This window comes from Cryphonectria parasitica (genome assembly GCF_011745365.1).
Source record: "Cryphonectria parasitica EP155 unplaced genomic scaffold M406scaffold_9, whole genome shotgun sequence".
In the NCBI taxonomy this organism is placed as follows: domain Eukaryota; kingdom Fungi; phylum Ascomycota; class Sordariomycetes; order Diaporthales; family Cryphonectriaceae; genus Cryphonectria; species Cryphonectria parasitica.
In genome coordinates, this window is record NW_024468917.1 from 2,142,277 (window position 1) to 2,161,205 (window position 18,929).

The 18,929-nt window shown below is 52.1% G+C and overlaps 6 protein-coding genes across 6 annotated transcripts; 1 reads left to right on the forward strand and 5 right to left on the reverse strand.

Annotated features, from left to right (window-relative positions):
• The first annotated feature begins 4,598 nt into the window (after positions 1–4,598).
• Positions 4,599–6,966, forward strand: M406DRAFT_83754 (uncharacterized protein). The gene is made up of 5 exons (XM_040926037.1): positions 4,599–5,014; positions 5,142–5,164; positions 5,231–5,386; positions 5,466–6,524; positions 6,640–6,966. Exons 1-5 carry the CDS (start codon positions 4,711–4,713, stop codon positions 6,826–6,828), a joined length of 1,731 nt encoding a protein of 576 aa, XP_040771995.1. The 5' UTR covers positions 4,599–4,710; the 3' UTR covers positions 6,829–6,966.
• An 87-nt stretch (positions 6,967–7,053) lies between these two features.
• M406DRAFT_108349 (uncharacterized protein) lies at positions 7,054–8,698 on the reverse strand (the record flags this gene model as incomplete). The annotated part of the gene is made up of 3 exons (XM_040915293.1): positions 8,160–8,698; positions 7,410–8,099; positions 7,054–7,332 (listed from the first exon to the last, which is right to left on the reverse strand). Exons 1-3 carry the CDS (start codon positions 8,544–8,546, stop codon positions 7,054–7,056), a joined length of 1,356 nt encoding a protein of 451 aa, XP_040771996.1. The 5' UTR covers positions 8,547–8,698.
• Positions 8,699–10,286: 1,588 nt separating this feature from the next.
• On the reverse strand, positions 10,287–12,272 carry M406DRAFT_73466 (uncharacterized protein; the record flags this gene model as incomplete). The annotated part of the gene is made up of 1 exon (XM_040925625.1): positions 10,287–12,272. One exon carries the CDS (start codon positions 12,270–12,272, stop codon positions 10,287–10,289), a length of 1,986 nt encoding a protein of 661 aa, XP_040771997.1.
• An 871-nt stretch (positions 12,273–13,143) lies between these two features.
• M406DRAFT_334634 (uncharacterized protein) lies at positions 13,144–14,119 on the reverse strand (the record flags this gene model as incomplete). The annotated part of the gene is made up of 2 exons (XM_040920959.1): positions 13,144–13,505; positions 13,588–14,119. The coding sequence occupies 2 exons, from the start codon at positions 14,117–14,119 to the stop codon at positions 13,144–13,146; spliced, it is 894 nt and encodes a 297-aa protein (XP_040771998.1).
• An 837-nt stretch (positions 14,120–14,956) lies between these two features.
• Positions 14,957–16,278, reverse strand: M406DRAFT_296551 (NADP-dependent alcohol dehydrogenase C; the record flags this gene model as incomplete). Its single annotated transcript, XM_040919255.1, has 2 exons — positions 14,957–15,991; positions 16,095–16,278. 2 exons carry the CDS (start codon positions 16,276–16,278, stop codon positions 15,087–15,089), a joined length of 1,089 nt encoding a protein of 362 aa, XP_040771999.1. The 3' UTR covers positions 14,957–15,086.
• Positions 16,279–17,975: 1,697 nt separating this feature from the next.
• Positions 17,976–18,670, reverse strand: M406DRAFT_358446 (uncharacterized protein). The gene has a single exon (XM_040923898.1). The coding sequence runs from the start codon at positions 18,611–18,613 to the stop codon at positions 18,206–18,208; it is 408 nt and encodes a 135-aa protein (XP_040772000.1). The 5' UTR covers positions 18,614–18,670; the 3' UTR covers positions 17,976–18,205.
• Positions 18,671–18,929: the final 259 nt, after the last annotated feature.

Consider the following 18,929-nt stretch of genomic DNA (forward strand, 5'->3'; position numbering starts at 1 on the left):
CCCACAGCTTTCTCCTTATTCCCGTCGAGCGCTCACGTTGCTGAGGGCTCACTCGGAGGGTATAAGTTCTTTCCCGAGCGAAGGTGTTCTTATCTGAGCGGGGCGAAGATCTCCTTTGGCTTGTTTAGAGAAAATGGATCAAAGAACGCCATCAGATCTATGTATTACTGAAGCTTGGACTGTATGTCCCTGTCGTTCGAGGATATGCCTTACGTTTGGTTTGTAACCAGTCTGCCGCGTCTGGAGGGTTACTTGAAATTACGATCTTCTCAAAACGCGTGTCGCGGGACTCGGTCCGCACCACCGCGCTAATTGAATCAGAACCAGAAGCAAAAGTCCCATTCAGCCACTAGTAAACAATTGACTCATGCTAAAAGTAGCTTGTTTTGCGGCAATATGATAGGGCAGAGATCAGTTGCATGCAAGGGCAAGTTCTTGCGCCTGTTGTCTCATGCCAATCAATGTGGAGCTGCATCGCCAGACACGCGTCTTTGGTATTCTCCTGCAACAGTAAAAATAGGACCTCTTTGATCAACTACGCGTCAGCAGTGGCTCTCCAACGCACACAATTACAATCTACATATGCGACCTCCTAGGCTGTGCAGCAGCATCTCCATGATACCCTCCCGACCTGATGATGGAAAATGAGCAAAAGGGCACGGACAGATCGTCAGGTGTTTTGATGGAGTCAGCCACGTATGCCCACCTGCAAAAGCTTTGAGGGCAGCGTGTTCTCACCGACGACAATGCAAGGAGGCTTTTTGTTCCCTTCCAGTTTGCATCGCAAGATTGGGATCGCTAAGGTTTGGGAGATGAGGAGACGGCGTTCGGGGCCTGAGCAACTTGACAAGTAGTATCAGCTCTAGCATTGATCGCCAGACCTAAAGGAGAAACCGTGCATAGGGACATAGCCATTATGCCAAGAGAATTGTTTCTCGACTTCGTTGAGAGCAACATTATAGTAGGCCGTCAAAAAGAGTCACTTCCGTTTTCGAGGCACTTATGAAGATCCCTGTCAAAGTTGGTTGAAACAGAAGGAAATGCATCATGTGAATCGCATCGCTCAAGGGTGCAGAGAATCTTCGACGTCCAAGATAGACAAAAAAGACTTGATAGTCCTTTCCCGAGATCAATATAATTGTTCGGGGTATCGATGGGCAGACTCTATGGCACCTTCCAGATTTATCATGTATACATCGATCCTTCTTGGCCTAGAAGAGCCCTATCCATAGTCAGATCTTGCTCTGGATGGTCAGATGTTGCAGGTGTGCATGTATGTACTCGCTATCCCGATTCTGATTCTCCACTAGTCAGGTAGATTTGACTGGGTTCGTAAGGGCCTGGGGTTGCTTCGTGCCGCTGTGGCTAGAGCCAACACCATTCTCATGTTGGACATGTTCTTCTAGTTTTCTCAAAGAGAAAGATTACGCGCGGCCGCTAGATATCGAAGTTGCATTTCTACTATGTACATTGTCTAGGATCGCCGAGTTGTTATCTCCGGTGAGAAGAAATAAAGGGTTGCCTGTCATTGTCGTTCATGTCGCTCTGCATATGGGCTGCATTTGTATCCCATGACTTTGCCACAGCACAACTTAGTGGGGGTCGCAAGTCTGATGGGTCCTATCTGAATTTTTTGTTCGGCTCTGTCGGGCATCCCAAAGGAATGCTGCAGCTTTTCAATAGTAGCCTCAAGGTGCATATGCACTCAAAAGCTTGTCTGCATGTCCGACTGGCTGCAGGTGCAAGAGCTAAACACCTGCACTCCGCTACTGCACCCGGGTGGTGATGGTGGTAAGGGAACAAGGCCCAGATGTAGCTAGACGAGGAGCGCTGGCGATCACCACTGGGATACTGACGATCTGTCGAGACCCACCCTCTTATGTCTTCAAAAAGAATGACAAGTGACAGAAACATATGATACCATACATTGTATGCATTATCTGCTGCTTGGCTTGGCCAGGATGTGGAATGCCGAAGAAGAATCATTTTTGCCGAGGAGGGAAGCAGTACTGTAGATACATGATACTATATGTGGTGAACATGCAATACTATGTAGCGGCAACATGTGAAGCACTAAGGACATGCCCTGTTCTCCGGTCCTGCCTGCGACATTGTGTTGACGCAGACCCCCTCCACCATCTCCATATCACGAGCCTTCATTGTGTCCGAGCGTCGTGGGTTGAGAATGGCCCGCGATTATTCTGTAGTCATCCTGTCGATCACGCACGGTATCTTTCTTCTTCTTCTTCTTTCTGCCTTACTCACAAACAACGAATCACTTCGGATCCAAACTGAAGACCCAACAGTCTGACGTGGCCGACTCCCTGAGAAATTGAATCAACGGGGGTGATCAACTACGGCATGTGACCAACTGCTTATACTACGTACTGTATGTACCCCTTATCCAGGCTTCGGCAGTCCGTGCGCCATCACCGCCGGTATCACTCTTTCTTTTGTTTCTTTCCCAAGCGTCTCTGCTACTAAAAAAAATAAAAATAAAAGGAGTTTCTATGGGTCCTGGTCCACATATGGGGTCCACAGTACAAGGTAAAAGGACACAGTACGTAGCCTAAACCAGTACCTTCCGGCTCTTTAGATCGACCCAGATCTCCGGGCACACTTTCTCGTTGCAGTACATACAGCACAACGTTGTGCGAAGACGTGTCTGCGTGGGGCTGCAGGCATTCAAGGTTGATAAAAAGTATCCACCTTTGAGCTCTGGAATGCTAGGGTTACCCCGGAATGTGGGCAGGCTTATGTGAACGGTTTTATTTCTATTCGGTTTTGCAACCCCCCCTGCCCCTCTCTTCCTCTAAGATGCAGCCATAACAGTCCATAATGGGGTGGATGTCAGCCTACTAAAAGGGATTGGCCCATGGCTTACGTAGAAGGCCATACAGAAGGGCATGAAGTGCCGCTAAATGCCAAGATACTCGTCGTTGCGGAGATCACATGAGGCTCCAAAGTGCCGCTAGATACCAAGATGTTTGTCGTGTGGGGGTCCATCTATGGGCCCAATGAAAATACCGGCAATGAAAAATTGCTTGAATCATCATCTTACTACTAGTAAACCCGAATGCTATGTATAGAGAGCGGCGTGGGTCAACCACGGAGAGAAGAAAAGGCCATGTCCGCTAAACCGGACGGCCCGTGGGGCATAACCTCCGGGCGGGCCTGGACGTTGAGATCGTCGATTGGCGGTGACGATACGTTCTGCGTCTTCACCAACAAGAGTATAGCCTGGTGAAGGAGGTGGCGCGGTTTTTTGGTTTTTTTTCTCACCTTCTGGCAGGGGTGATAGTGATCCCTAGGGTACTCGAAGGATCCAAATACGAGGCCAGAGGGCCGGGAGGAAGAGAGATCGTCGACATTCTCGAAGGGTGGGCGACGGAAACCCATATGCTTAAGACTGACAAGCGTATTCATGGAATGTAACTTGAAAAGGAACTTGGAATTTTTCCATGTATGAAGGCGTCAACACTATCATGCTATGGTCTGATGTGGTGGTGGGATTCGCAATCGTTAGCAACCGTGCACAACGACAGTACTACAATACATACGTACACACATACATACAAGTGAATAATACACGGTACTATGATAAACAGTTCAGCTGGACCCACATCTTAAGCGATCAGCGTGCGCCTCGGCCTCGGCAGCATCCAAGCGTTTGCCAGGGGTAGCTGCAACTTATTCATCTTGGTTAAAATCTTATGCACCCCATCGGATGGGATTTACCATAGTACATGCAGATGCAACAGCAGTCCTACACAATACCAATGGTACGTAGTAATATGACATTACCATCGACTGTAGAACTAACAACATCTTCTCGGCCGGCGCACGTCGGATATTGCTTTTCACGCAGCCCTCAGGAGTCTTGGCAAACTATTCCTATAGTATTGCCCATGCTTCTATAATACACACACAAAAGGTGATGGCTACTGCTTTAGGACCTCCGTGCACCGGGAAATTTGGTGCTGGACGCTATTGGCCCACGTGGGGCGGCAAGGAGTTCATGGGCTCAAACAATCATTAAAGAAAAAAAAAGCTTACGACACTTTGAGGCGGCTCGCAGAGGCACCAAATTACTATCCACGTGGACTTGGCGCTGTATGCCCTTCTACCACCTTCCAAATAGGCAACTTGTGGGGGGGAGACGACAGACAGGAAGGGCCCATCTCCGTTTATCATGTGGACCGATTAGGTGTGCTACTGGGGATCGTCGTTGACTAACTAGGCATCCTTCATGTCGCATGGGGCCGGCGATAGTCCTCAAGCAAATACTCACTATTGAATGTCAGGCGGGTCCTGGACGTGCTCTACCTAGGCGATCTCTGCACGTCAACTGCGGCCAACGCATGCTTCTCTCATCGTGACCGCCTTCTCCGAACCGAACAAACGGTTGCTTTGTCCGAGGATCGTCGTGTAGCGTGCAATTGCCGGCACGTACCCTGCGAGAGACTACGCCGGTGGGTAAAGCGAATTATGGGCGAGATCTCAGCTAAGGCAAGTCAGCCTGGGATCCAATATAAGAAGTCAGACTTCATCGTTCAAACCAGCCTCCTGTGCTTCCTCTTTTTCCTGTGTGGCGTCCATCCTTGTTCCGGTCTTGCATATCAGCTGCGTCCGTGCTGGTGTCAAGTACTAAATTTAATCTTGTTGTCAAGTTTCATACTGTCGTTAACTTATCCCCATTATTACGCCACAATGTCTCTCGTTTTTCTTGGTTTCTTGGCACTTTCTTCTTTGGCACTTGCCGCCCCTAGGCAAGTCCCAGCTCTTGCTAAGAGATGTGTCAATAGTGCCTCGGACAGATCCTGCTGGGGAGACTATGACCTCTCTACCGACTATTATGACATCGACGCGGTGCCAGACACGGGTGTGACGAGGGAGTACTGGTTCAACATCATCAACGGGACTGCTGCTCCCGATGGTGTAGAGCGGACCGTTCTCACTATCAACGGCTCAATTCCTGGACCCACCATCATCGCGGATTGGGGTGATACAGTTGGTAAGATACATACCATAAGCAATCCTATTGGAGCCTCTAGGTGGCTTGGGTTATGCCAAGAAGCAAGCTTGAGACTTGGCTCATTCACCATAATGGCTAATGACTGACATGAAACTACTCTGATTAGTTGTTCATGTTACCAACTCAATGGTAAGTGATTCGATTGCTATAACTCGCATTGCAAACACCATATATCTGACTGGACTTTGAAAATAGGAAAACAATGGCACTGGTATCCATTTCCACGGTATCCGCCAGTATGAAAACAGTCAGAACGATGGCGTGCCCAGCATTACCCAATGCCCCATCGCTCCCGGCAGTTCTCACACATACACATGGAAAGCGACACAATACGGAAGTTCTTGGTATCACGTAAGTTGATGTTTTGGCCCTCACCTGACTTATCTTGCCTTCCATAAAGTATCAGCTGCTAATTTTCTCCAATGGGCAGTCTCACTACTACGTTCAAGCGTGGGATGGAGTGTTTGGCGGAATTTTGATCAACGGCCCAGCTACTGCCAACTATGATGACGATCTCGGCAACCTCTTCCTCATGGATTGGTCGCACAACACGGCGGATCAGATTCTCATCTCAGCCACCTACAGCGACGCCGCAGTGGTCATGCCAACCTCTCTCATCAACGGCACCAATGTCTACAACGACACTGACACTGGTGTGGAGACCGGATCCCGCTATGAGACGACATTTGAGCCTGGCAAGAAGTACCGCCTGCGTCTTGTCAACTCTGCGGCGTCGAACCACTTCCGGTTCATGATCGATAACCACATGATGGAGGTCATCTCGGCAGACTTTGTGCCCATCCACCCTTACAACACGACGCAGCTCAGCATCGGCGCCGGCGAGCGGTACGACGTGGTGGTGACGGCGTCCGAGGCCAGCGGCAACTTCTGGATGCGGTCGATCCCGCAGCTGAACTGCACCAAGACGACCAACGTCGACGATGTTCTCGGAGTCATCCGCTATACTTCGGAGAACGGCACCGTCCTCGATGCCGACACCTTGCCCGTGACTGCTGCGTATGAGTACACCGACTCCTGCGCCGACGAGGACCCAGCCAACCTCATCCCCTACCTCCAGTCCGACCCCTCCGCCACCTACGACTACCGGGACGACGAGAAGACGGCCGTCATCAACGGCGCCGAGGTGAGCTGGACCATGGGCGGCACCGCCTTCTCGGTCGAGTGGGGCAACCCCTCCTTGCAGCAGGTCATCGATGCCGACGGCACCAAGAGCAACTGGACCACAGACCAGCACGCCCTGGTGCTGCCCGAGGCCAACCAGTGGGTGTACATGTATATCCAGACCACCTCTGCCCAGGCCCACCCTATCCACCTGCACGGCCACGACTTCTGGGTGCTTGCTTCGGGCTGGGGCAACGTCTCGACGGTCGACCTGGACCTGACGATTACCAATGCGCCGAGACGCGACGTGGCCATGGTCCCGGGCGATGGATATCTCGTCATCGCCTTTGTGACGGACAACCCTGGTGTAAGTGATCGCCACACTCATTTTGAATTATAATTGTCTTGGTTTTTTGGTGGTTTTTTTTCCCCCTTCTTTTTTTCCGTTCTTGAAGCTAATTCCGTTTCTTTCTTGTGGACAGACCTGGCTTCTGCACTGCCACATTGCATGGCATGCCTCGGAAGGCTTTGCGATGCAAATAATCGAGCGTCAGTCGGCGATCGTTCCGTTGATTGACGACGCCGATGTGGAGCAATTGAACTCGACATGCACAAACTGGGCTGCTTTTGCGGCTGCTGACGATATTGTGCAGTGGGACTCGGGAATTTGAAATATATGACGAGACGATGCTACATGATTTTCAAGACACTACTATATTACTACTCTTACTAACGTGTAAACTTTAATTACACTCTGTATATATAACACAGTGTACATATAATCTTATTTTGATGGACAAATATCAGTCATACGATGCGCAATTTTGTGGTTTGAGCCAGATCCAGAATGTCTTCTCAATAAACTATGTAATACTACTTCCGAATGACTTCATCCTTCAAAACCTGGTCAATTCCGGAGACCCCTTGCAAGGAGGGAAAGAGTGCTTGGTCTCGACGAATATCTTCTGGAGACCATCCTCATGCTTGTCAAACTTGTAGTAGACCTTGTCGAGGTCCTCGAGCTTGATGCGGTGCGAAACCATCTGCAACGGGTCCAGCTTGCCCTCTTGGATGTCCTTCAGGAGCTCATCCCAGTACTTGTGAACTGGTGCTTGACCGTTTCCGATGAGACGAATTCCCCGCTCCATGAGAGATCCGATGTTGAAGTGATTAGTCTGTATGATGATAAAGAGCCCCAAGTCAGTCACGTTCATCCCAATAATGGCGGGTTGGTATGGAAATAGAAACTTACGTATCCAACATAGACACCTGTGATTCCACAACGGCCGTAGTTCCTCACGCCCTCAATCATCTCGTTCACTAGCTCGCTGGTGTCGGTCTCGGCACCGACTGCCATCTCCAGCCAGTGCATCCAGCCTTTGGCATATTCGCCAGCAGCGCACTCGAGGGCAACGTCCGGGCCGCGGCCGCCGCACAGCTCCTTGAGCCTGCTGACGACGGTGGGCTTGTTGGTGACGCCGAAGCTCAGCTTTGTGTAGTCGACCAGTTCCAGCTTGTCTTGGTGCTCCGCAGGCCACTTGCTCTTGACCAGGTCCAGCCTCGTGGCGGTGTCCACAAAGATGATCTTGGACGCCCCCTCGTTGATGGCGAAGACGCCAGCCATCTGCCCAATCGGCCCGGCCCCGAAGATAGCGACCTCGTCGCCCTTGTACACTGCCGTGTCCTTGACGCAGTTGTACGAGGTACAGAGCACATCGGACAAGTACAAAGCCTTCTCGTCAGGGACGTCGTCAGGAATGGGGAGCAGGTTCACATCACCGAGCGGGACGCGCACGTACTCGGCCTGACCGCCGGCATAGCCTCCCGTGAAGTGTGAGTAGCCGAACATGCCCGCCGTCTGGCCTCCGTACATGGCGTGTTCTGTTGTGTTTGAGTTTGTCTTTTCGCATTGAGACGAAAGCTTGTTCTTGCAGAAGAAACACTGTTTGTTGAATTTAGTACATTGTCTTCTGGAATGTCAATCCTTGGGAGCAAAACTCACGTCTCCACAAGCAATCTGGAAGGAGGCAACATAACGCCCACCCTTCTTGATTCCCTTCACGTCATCGCCAATCTCATCGACAACCCCACAGAACTCATGGCCGAGGATGTCTCCCTCCTGCATCTGGATGACTGAACCGTGCAGCAGGTGCAGGTCACTGCCGCACAGGGTGCTCCCTGTGACGCGCAGGATGACATCGCGAGGCTCAATGATCTTTGGGCGGGCAGTCTCGATGATCTTGACCTTGTTCTTGCCTTGCCACGCGAGCGCCTTCATCGTATGGCTGCTATCTCCGGTGGCCTCGTAGTTGGTTACATCTTGTTGTGTGATGGTGGTACCATCGTGTCCGACGGCCTTTTCGACCTGGAAAGCTGCCTGAGAGGCCATCTTGTGGGAGGGATACTTGAAACGGGAGATAGTCACGATACAATGCAAGCAGATAGTTTTAGCGGTTCAAAAAAAAAAAAAAAAAAAAGTTGAACTGATGAGGGACGCAGATAGTGGCTAAAGTGTTGTGTGAACAGGAAACTAAATCAAATATGAATCAAAAGCTGTGTTCTCAGGTTGTCTCACGATATTTGAGCAGGCCAAGATCGATGACCAGTTCAAAAGTACATCAACCTGCTGAATACCAAATGCCGATGTCACATTTCCCAGTGCGCCCCCCTTTGACATACAATTCTGATGGAATTCCAACAAATTTACATAACATTGGACCGTGAGCACCAGTGACGGATTCGCAGCGTCATCTTTTCCCGCGTGGCGACTACTTTGAGGGGGGATATCCAGCCGTGGGCCGGGGGGAACAACCGACGTCATGGACTTGACTTTTCACTACAACCTGGCCCGCTGGAGAGCAGCAAGTGTCCAGATGCGCTAAAAGCTAACCTACAGTGGGTTGCCCAGTGCTCTCACCCACCACGTAAAAAACTCCCAATCATGTGTTTGTTTGCCTTCTCTTCGGATTAATTACTCCGGACGCACTACGCTGCACAACTTCCTGACTTGATTATCAAGCAATGAGTTTTGCTAGTAGTAACATGCAATGTGGCAGCCTAAGTATGTTCGGCATAGGTCCAGAGGAGAAACAATATCCCCAGCTAGATCGTGGCAGCATCAATTGCGATCTCTAGCATCTACCGGGAATGCAGAAATCGTGCTTTGCTATAGCAATTTCCATCCTCCAAAATTAGTAAGAACGGGCAAAGTTGGTACACTAGTTATCGTCCACGTTCTACAAGTCATGCCTTCGTTCGAAAACATTAGTCTACTTCATGTTGGCAGTTTTGGCCTTCCTCAAACAGCAGGCCGTAGCGAGTAGCAAATGTCCAGCTCTCAAGGCATAGTTTTCACACTTCGCCACTAGATCTCACCAAATGCCAGAAAACTCTCAATCGCTGGGGGCACTGGATTTGTGGGCCCCTAACCTCAGTACATGGCAGCCGCAGAAAACTTATACGCAGAGCACATTGGTATCGCAACTAGACCACCTCAATGCCCAATCTTGTGTGGGCTTAAGGTGGAATTTATACCTCGAGATATGTGCAGTGATTATTGCTGACTCCGGTTGCTTGTTGAGCATATCTGCAGGGGAAGGGAATTAGGTTAATGCAGCAGCCTTACGTACAGTGCTTGCTGCCCTACGACGCCCTGCGATCCAGCCCTCTGAAAGCAACCTTGGAAAGAAACTTATAGTATGTCAAAAGGTACCATCCATATCATCAACATATATGTACAATTTTATAGACGATAGGAGCCCGCGGAGTATAGCTCAGTTGACCATGGACTAGGGTTGTAGTTGGGAGGGCATAGAGTGTCAGGGAAGACCGGAAGGGGGGTGGGGGGTAAAGTAAATTACATGGACTTAGATGAACCAAATGGTATGACAGGGGGGGGGGCTTCTTGAAACAACGATTTATGAAAGGGCATGACTACCATTCTGGTACATAGTCCACCAAAATGGGCACCCTTTAATAGATAAGAACATGAATCATCGGAGATAATACCGAGGAATCATATCAATATAAAGGCACCTAGGCAGGGTTCTCAAGTGAACTATTGGCTAGGGGGTGACATTTGAAGGAAGGGGAAAAAAGAAGAAAAAGAAGGAGCCATGTGATAGTACAATTACATTTTCGTCAAGACCTCTCGTGTCACATGCGTTCTCCTCGGCCTCAACCGGAGGCACCTGTCCAGCTGTCCGCGGGAGAGCTTGAAGGTAACGTACGCGTCGATAAGCACCTTGCCGATGCGATCTCTCTCATCCTCATAATCCTCCCTCCACAGGCACTCCGCTTCCAGCACCTCCTGTCCGCGGATCGGGAAGAGCCGTGTCCACGCGTCATATTCCTTGCGGTTCTGGCTCTCCATCTGGGCGCACAGAGCTCGTGCCGCCCCAGTCAGCTCAAAGTCGAAGTGCAGCAGGAGGAGAGCCAGCGCCATGGACAGGGAGTAGGACGCCAGTGCACCCCCTGGGCAGATGCGCTTCCCGAAGCCAAACGCGAAGTTTGCGTGAGTGTGGTCTAGGGAGATGCGAGGACGGCCGTCTTTTTGTTTCGTATATCTGCTGCTATCACCAGCCTTGTCATTGTCGTTCCCCGCGGAAAAGGAGGAGCAGGAAGAGGGAAGCCATCGGTCGGGACGGAAGCACCACGGGTCAGGATAGGCCTTTGCGTCGCGGTGGAGTCCGTATATGTTGGCCAAGACTGTCGCCCCTGGTGCTATGTATAATTTCCTTAGTGTCTTTCCGGCCTTATTCTTGAGGTCGCATAGTAGAGGCTCTGCCGTCGTGGGCGTGTGCCCAACCCCTGAGCTCCCTGTGGGCGTCAACCTCAGCGTTTCTTTGACGACACCAGCCAGGTACGGCAGATATTCTAGATCATCAAAGGTGAGCGTGTGCCCCTCAACATCGTCATCTCTGTCCTTCAATAAGCTGTCAATCTCGGCCTGTGCCCTGCGAGTAACCTCTGGGTAGCATGCCGCAGCGAGGAGGAACGTGTTGATGCTCATGGCTGTCGTCTCCGTGCCGGCCTCAAACAGTCCGGCAGCAAGATACGCCACGCCGTCCCTCCCCAGATAATGGTCGTCTTGTTGCTTGCGCAAGAGCTGTGCGGCCCCACACTCATCCACAGATATCTCGCCCGTGTTTCCGCTGACCCTGTCACTGGCGAGCCTGTCCTCGACGACCCGGAGCAAACGGTTAAAGAGACCGCTCTCGAACACGTGGTCAGCCTTGAGCTTTCTCTTCCAAGGCGACAGGAAAGCAGGGAAGATGTCCAGGATAGGAAAGGCATCCGCCCAGTATCTCCCCGGCGTGAAAGCGCTGGCGATGTTCCTCGACACGACCTCGAGCTCCTTAAGGACCGGGTCCTCTGGCGTAGGTGCCCTGCGGGCATAAGCGATCTGGAGGACACTCGACGCCGTGAAACGCGAGACTTCATCAACTAGCTCTGTGCAGCGCGTTTGTTGCTGTTGTTGTTCTGGCGGGTCGTACCGATCCAGTCTGGCGATGCGGTCGACCATAACCATGGCCTCGAGCCGCAGGGCCCTGGCCCACCTGGTCCTGATCTGGTCCCTCGTCAGGAGCAGGGAGAAGGCCTTTCGGTGGCGGGTCCAGTCTGGGCCGTAGGGCTGCAGGACGATCCTCTGCCCGCCGCTGAGGTACTTCCCCGCCGCGATGGACGGGGCTCGAGACGTGCACGAAGTGAGGAGTCTCTTTAGGGTGCTTTCGTTGTCTGCCAAGGAGTTGATGAGGATGGTAGTGCCTGTGTGGCGCCATCCTGGATAGATCCAGGTGTTGATCCGCTGGAATAACCGAGCTAGAGGGTTTTTGGGTCTCAGCCTGAGGCGGATCACGGGTCCATACAGTCGGGATAGCCTCAGGTTGAACCTCGCCTCATACTGTGGCCATCTCGTCCCATCATAGTAGATGTCATTTCCGTCAAGCGTCGGCACATCTTCTGCACCCATAATCCTCGCTGGTACCCTGCGCTGCGTCCATAGCCAGCAGCCCGAAGATGATGAAAGAATCGACGGCGCGCGAGAAGCGATGAGAAGACATATAGCTGCAGTCAGCCAAGGCAACAAACCATTGGAGAGAGTCCACTCGATCATGGTTCGCGATGGACCCCCGATGATGGATGTAGACTCCTGTGTTTCTGCTCACTCACCCAGGCTCGGATAGGCTTCCACATCTTTTTATTTTGATTTTGAATTTAAATATCATTCTTAAACTTTAGACCGGCAGTGTCGGCTTCCAAACGCGCATGGCCTAATTGGTTGTGCTGACGCGTGTTGCATGTTTTGCTGTGTCAGTGCTAGTCATTCATGCTGTTGTTGGCGTCATTAGTGGTTTTTTTTTGGGTTTGCTCTTGTTACTGTTGCACATAAAAATGCATGTCGCCAGAAAACGTTGAGCCCAACATGGACGGGATCATGAAACATCGGTCATACCACCATAGGCTCACAAGCCTTGGTAAATGTTTGCTGAACTTTTATACTTCCTTTGTATAAGCTTATCCAGAGTACGGGACGAGTGCTTGCTGGAGTTTCAGTCGCGCAACGCGGGGGACCTTGGCCAGTCTCGTGTTCCTCCCCTCTTGACCAAGGGGCGCTCGCGTCGTCCGAAATGATCCTTGCCGCGGTAGTTATTATCGTGAGACATCATCTTAAGCACGTCGGCAAGGGGCGGGGGGTGGAACGACGGACCACCATCGCGCGCTCAGATTCGTCCTAGCTCGCTTTTTCACTCTCTTTCTTCTCACACAGGGAGGGGGGTTGAAATCCTTTGGCCATCTTCAAAAAGGCCTAATCAAGTGCGTCTATTTGAATAAGATCGCAAGAACCATTTGCTGGTAAAGACGATAAGCCGTGCTGCGAATAAGCATGAAGCACTTGTGTGTACATGGCAGCCATTCAGAGGAGGCAGCCCAACCGTCTAGGGAAAGAAAGTATGACAAGCCGAATTCAATGAGCCTGTAGTGGGTCATGGAGCTTGCACCAGGTTCCTCCTGATCTTGATCAAGTCCTCGTCCGAGAAGCCCAAGACCCCGGTCACATAACCCTCAAAGCCGCCGTATTTCTCCCTGACGGCATCAACAAATGCGTCCCAACAGGAAGTCTTCAGGGCGGCCAGGTTCAGAAAGCCCGGCACGTCGTAAAATCTGGACAGGTCGGGCTTCTCACCAACGTCTACGCCGGCTCCCTGAATCGCAAACTTGATCAGCTGCTCCCGTGCTGGCTCATATCCGATCCTAGACAACAAAAAGTCCGTCTGGACGAGTTTGGGATCGTAGCCGGCAATGGTTTCAAGCATGCCAGCCAAGACGCCTGTGCGGTCTCTTCCGGCTTTTGTTGATGACATGCCATATCTCCGTGTCAACAAGGACGAGATCCTCTTAATTGGAGGGGAAAAAGGGAGGAGGCTCACCTGTGCAGTGGAACATGATGGGATCCTGAGGCCTGTCCCTGATGCTCCTGAGCACCTCCCTGAAGATACCCTGATACCAGTCCAGCACCTCAAAGTACATGGCCACATAGCCCTTCTCCCCCTCGCCCTCGATGAACGCCGCCAGGTCGACCTTGGCCGCCTGCTCGGTGGTGCCCTCGGAGCCCAGCCATACGCCCTCGATGCCTTCGATCTCCGGGTCAGGGCTTCTGGCGTGCTCGTCCTTGGAGCGTAGGTCGAAGATGCGGCGCACGCCGAGCTTCTCTCGCAGGGCGGCGCGGCCCTCCAGGCTGCCGTGGAGGATGTCGAGGCCACCCGTGCGGTAGATAAAACCCCGGCGGATCTTGGCAGAGCCGCTGCCATCGTTGTCGTCCGCGAGCAGGCCGAGATCGCGCGTGTTGAAGGTGCCTGGGACGTAGATGAAGGGCGGTGTCTGCAAGGCTGGGAGGAGCTGCTCGGGCGGGATGGGATGACGGACGTCTGTCTCCGCCAAGGAGCGCAGTTTAGAGGCCATGTTTGCGTAGAAGACGATGGAGGAGGGGAGAGCTTGAGAGCGGCGCAGAGGTCTATCTATCTGCTGGTGGTGTTGGTAATACGGTGGATGTACGAGATGCCTCATTCAAACCAGGTGTCTATCAGTCTGTCTGCTTCAGCTTTCTTAAGTAGGATAAATAAACAAATGGAACCCGCGGACTGCGTCTCCTGTGGAGCTAAGGCTGAAGTATCAATATCAATACCACGCCAATTTCAACTCTGCCTATTCTTCTTAATAACAAGAACAGAAAGAAAAAGGTGGAGAAAGAAACAGGCGGGAAAAGAGGGAAGTAAAAATTAATATAAAAAAAAAGAAGAAGAAGAAAAAGGAGAAAAAGGAGAAACTCTTGAACTCCGGTTCGAGGATGTGAAAAGGGCTTAGTGATCCACACTGCGCAGCCAAAGGACGGCGAGGAAGGTGTAATGGGGAGAGAGAACGTGAGGCCACTGGGATTGGCGAGGTCGGATCTTGTTTCCCCGATGCCGATGCGAAGGATGCAGTTGATGACCACGGCAGGTGCAACCCTTCCTTTTCAAATAATCCGTCAGCTTGTCAGCAAGAACGACCACCCTCCCTCTCTTACCATCTTTGAGCATATTCTTCCTCGACCTTGACGATATTGGGTTGAGTGGTTGGTATATGAGTAACACCATGAGATGTATCGCTGGTAACGTTGGTAGGCAACCAGATCTAATTACTTTTGTGGCCCTTCCTCGTATTACTTGAATCTGACAATTGACATTCCGGCCCCTCTTCTTCTTTTCTTCTTCTTCTACGTCCAACCTTCGTTCTACATGTTTCGGGACCTCTCAAACGTTGATACCAATTTGTCTTTTGGATTCTATTACGTTTATGTTCTTTATGTCTACCCTCTTCTTTTCCAAAGACTTCATCTTCTATTTTCTATTCATTTTTGTAAATCGCAGAAGGATGACAACCGCAACACTCAGTGCTTGCCAAAGTTGCTGTTAACTAGCACATACCTATACCTTGCCTTGCCCGCCTCCATATCCTTGGTCACCTGGTTGGCCTCCTTCATGTCTACCAGCTGCACCCACGGCTTGATCTTCTTGTCCGCCGCCAACTGCAGCATCTCGGGGATCTCGGTCGAAGGGCTGCCGGTCGCACTGCCGCCGACCTTGATACCGCTGCCGATCATGGTGAAGGCGTTGATGGGCGGCAGCTCGCCGCTGTCGGGCGCGCCCACCTGGATGAAGGTGCCGTGTGTCTTGATGAGGCTTAGGTACTGGGTCAGGGGCATGTTGGAGCTCGAGATGGTGCTGATGATCAGGTCCAGGGTCCGGAAGTTCTTCTTGTCCCAGTCGCCGTCCTCAGACGTGGCGATATACTCGTCACAGCCCAGCTTCAGCGCGTCAGCCTTCTTGTCGCCCCGCCTGCTGATGCCCACCACCTTATCCGCGCCCAGCGCCTTGGCGAATAAAACGGCAAAGTGGCCCAGTCCTCCGACTCCTACCACGCCGACCGTCTTGCCCGGCCCACACCCGTTCATCTTGAGCGGCGAATAAACCGTGATGCCGCCGCACATCATGGGCGCGGCGTCCTCGCTCGCTAGACCCTCGGGGATCGGGATGACAAAGTGTCCGTTGGTGCGGTTGTAGTCAGCGTACCCACCGTACGACTTGCCCTCGTCGCCTGGATATACGCTGCCGTACGTGTTGATCATCTCGTTGGCGCAGTACGTCTCCTTGTGGTTCGAGCACTCGGCGCATTCGGACCGCATGCATGTGCGTGCCTGGGCGCCCACTCCAACGCGGTCGCCCTCCTTGACGTGCTTGACGTTCTTGCCCACGCGCACCGCCTTGCCGACGATCTCGTGACCGACAACGCAGGCTGGGTGGGTTGGCCAGTGTTAGCAATGCCTTCTTCTACTGGGTCACAGGGCATGTGACAAGAGGGGCTGGAGAGGGCTTGGGCCTCACTCTCGACTACTTACGGTATGGGGTGGGGTACCAGCCACTCCTCAGCATGTGCAGGTCGGAACCACACACGCCACAGTGGGAAATCTCGATATCGACATCATCCTCTGTCCACTTCTTGGGCTCATAAGCGCCCCATTCCATGTTGCCGATGGACTTTTCGTCCTTGCCCAGCCATCCTTCAAACTTGGGAGCTGCCATCTTGAGCTTTGTGTGTGTATATGTGTATGTATGGAGGTGGAAGTAGATCGTAGGGGAGTTATATGTGTTCGTGTCCAAAGGTCAGAAATTTGTGGAGGATGATGAATACGAATGTCCAAACCCGTCGACTTCGAGGATAGAGATGCGCAGCCAGAGCTCTGCGTTATATACTCTACTCACTCTTGCAAGCGGGTATTTCTCGGCAACCCTCTCAAAAGATAGCCAAGCAAAAAAACGTCGATGACGTTATAGCCGACCGACAATTTAGAATCGCCGCCAGCGCGGGTTCCCCCAGCGGAGAGGATAAACCTGCTATCACCGGCAGCGCGTAGACCCATCCCCTCCGTCTTCCCGCCCCTCTACTCCCATGCTCCCTCTACCCTCGAGCTAATGAACCTTTTTTCCTTGCTAGTATGGGTACCAGACCGATTGCCATCGGACGTGGGAACTCACCCAGTCAGGGTCATGCATTGTGATGATTTGTTTCGCTGACAGCAAATCAAGTGGGTAACTAAAGAGCTCACGGCAATGGAAGCACATTCCACAGTCCTCGAATTGCTGACGGCATCCACTCGTAAACGCCGAGACCTTAAGTCCTAAATCCAACTTTTTTTCCCCTCTTATGTTTCGCTTATACTATGGTACATCCACACATCCACACCCACAACTACATCGACGCCACAACAGCCAAACACCTGAGTGGACGCTGCTAGTCTATGCGGTGAAGGTATCTTGTAGTGTTTTCCATCAGTCACACATAGCCAATTTTTCATCTTTCTCTCGCGAGTTTTTCCACAAATTCCGCCCTCAAACTCCGAGAAGACGCTTTTTGCTAATCTTGTTCCCTCCTCTTCCCTTTGGGGGTGAGGGTGTAAGTGAGTCATACTGGAGTATTTTGTAATGTCTGTGCTCTTAGGAGAGAGAGAAGAAGAAGTCGCTTCTCTACGAAGGCGGCACCGTCAATTCTCAGTGGACCTTGAACACCTGTCACGGGGTCAAGAGCAAAGAAAAGTAAGGAGAAGAAAGAAAAAAATGATAGCCCTCGCGTGACAAGTGTTGCTGAGTGGGCTGTTGAATGGCCTCATGGGCTCTCTCAGCGACGAGCTGGCTGCCATGTGAGGGCCTCGTAACGACCAGTATGGTTGGTTTTGGACGAGATGAAAACGAGGCCGAAGGGGATTGCCCCCGGGAGGGGGCGAAGGGCGCAAGCGGATTTTGGAATGATCACCGCCCTTCTCAGCGCCTTGCCTGGGTGGAAAGGACTCCCTCTTCATGCGATGCCTATTGGCAGCGCCTTTTGTCTGTTTGATGGATGCTTGGCGGGGGGGGGGGGGAACTTGCTTGCATTAGTGCGAGTACGGACGGCCAAGGAAAATTCGGCTCCGCAGGGAAAAGACTGATTGCCAAAGCTGAAGGGGTTGAGACGGAGGGTGTCATCGCGATTTGTGAGATGGAGACCATGGTGGTGGATGCCGGCGAGGCTGTGGCAGGAGAGAATCCACAAGCCTGGCAGACTACCTGGAGAAACCCCAACAACACTTCAGCCATAAAAGGCACCTACGTAGTACATCCAGACTCTTGCTTTTGGGGACGTGAGGGCAGAATCTATGGTTTCTAGCATGTGCGAGATCTTACCGTCTCAAAGCCATGCAGGTGTCGCTCGTGGGCAACACTGGACATTGATTGATCAATAATCGGGAGAGAACATAACCCGGATGTAATTATATCTGACTGGTTCATGCAATACTCCAGAAACGTTAGATATGATCCCGTCGCTGGTTGTTCATAAGTCTCCTGTCTTCTGTGTTCGACTGAGTGCCAAAACGATGAATGATTGATGCTCACTCAGAATACATTACGCAACCCATATTAATCTCAGCCCGCTACATTATTGAATGAGAACCCCATCGCGCTACTCCTCCAGCCCTCACCGCTGCGCAGATCGATTTCGGACATACTCGCCGAAGCGAGTCTCAAGGTGCTTCATGAGAGCCTTTTCGGCTTCCGCAAAGTGTTGTTTCTGCTGTTCCGACTTGGACTGTACGAACGTATCGTCAGTGAACCCGAGAAGCCGATCCACCGCGCTCATGATCAAGGACTCGCCCAGCAGCGGGTCAAGCTTTTCCGCAAGTGTCGGCAGGATCGACTTCTTGAAGCTGAGAATGACGTTAACCAGCTTTGGATCTAACAGCTCAACCTCTCTGGAGCCTTCTGGTGTGGCAGAAGGACCAGGTGTAGCCGAGGTCGGCCTGGCTCCGTTCGAGGCCGGAGAGTTTGTGCCAGGAGTGCCGACCATGCCTGCTGGCTTTGGTGGTGCACTGTTCGCTGCTCCCATAGCTGGTGAAGACACGATTGGCTGACGAGTAGTAGGAGCAGTAACAGTAGCAGTAGCAGCAACGGGTCTGGGAAGGCCAGATACACTCGTCCGGGAGGCAGGAGCCGCAGGGCCGGATCCCGAGGCAGCAGCGACAGAAGTTGTTGGCGCAGTCGACGCGGACGGCGTAGATGGTGCAGCGGTCGCAGAAACGGGCTTGGGGGCTCCAGATCCAGTCGGGTTGGCTTCCGGTACGGACGCTGCAGGGACAAACCCCGGAGGAAGACTCGTTGAAGTCGCTGGTGCCGGAGATACAGTGCCCGAGGAGACAACTTTG

Bases quoted from the DNA above. Each gene is read 5' to 3' on its own strand.
- M406DRAFT_83754 (XM_040926037.1), top strand. From the start codon at position 4,711: ATGTCTCTCGTTTTTCTTGGTTTCTTGGCACTTTCTTCTTTGGCACTT. The intron at 5,165-5,230 runs GTAAGTGATTCG...CTTTGAAAATAG, and splicing joins TTCATGTTACCAACTCAATG to GAAAACAATGGCACTGGTAT. The intron at 5,387-5,465 runs GTAAGTTGATGT...TCCAATGGGCAG, and splicing joins ACGGAAGTTCTTGGTATCAC to TCTCACTACTACGTTCAAGC.
- M406DRAFT_358446 (XM_040923898.1), bottom strand. From the start codon at position 18,613: ATGGGAGCAGCGAACAGTGCACCACCAAAGCCAGCAGGCATGGTCGGC.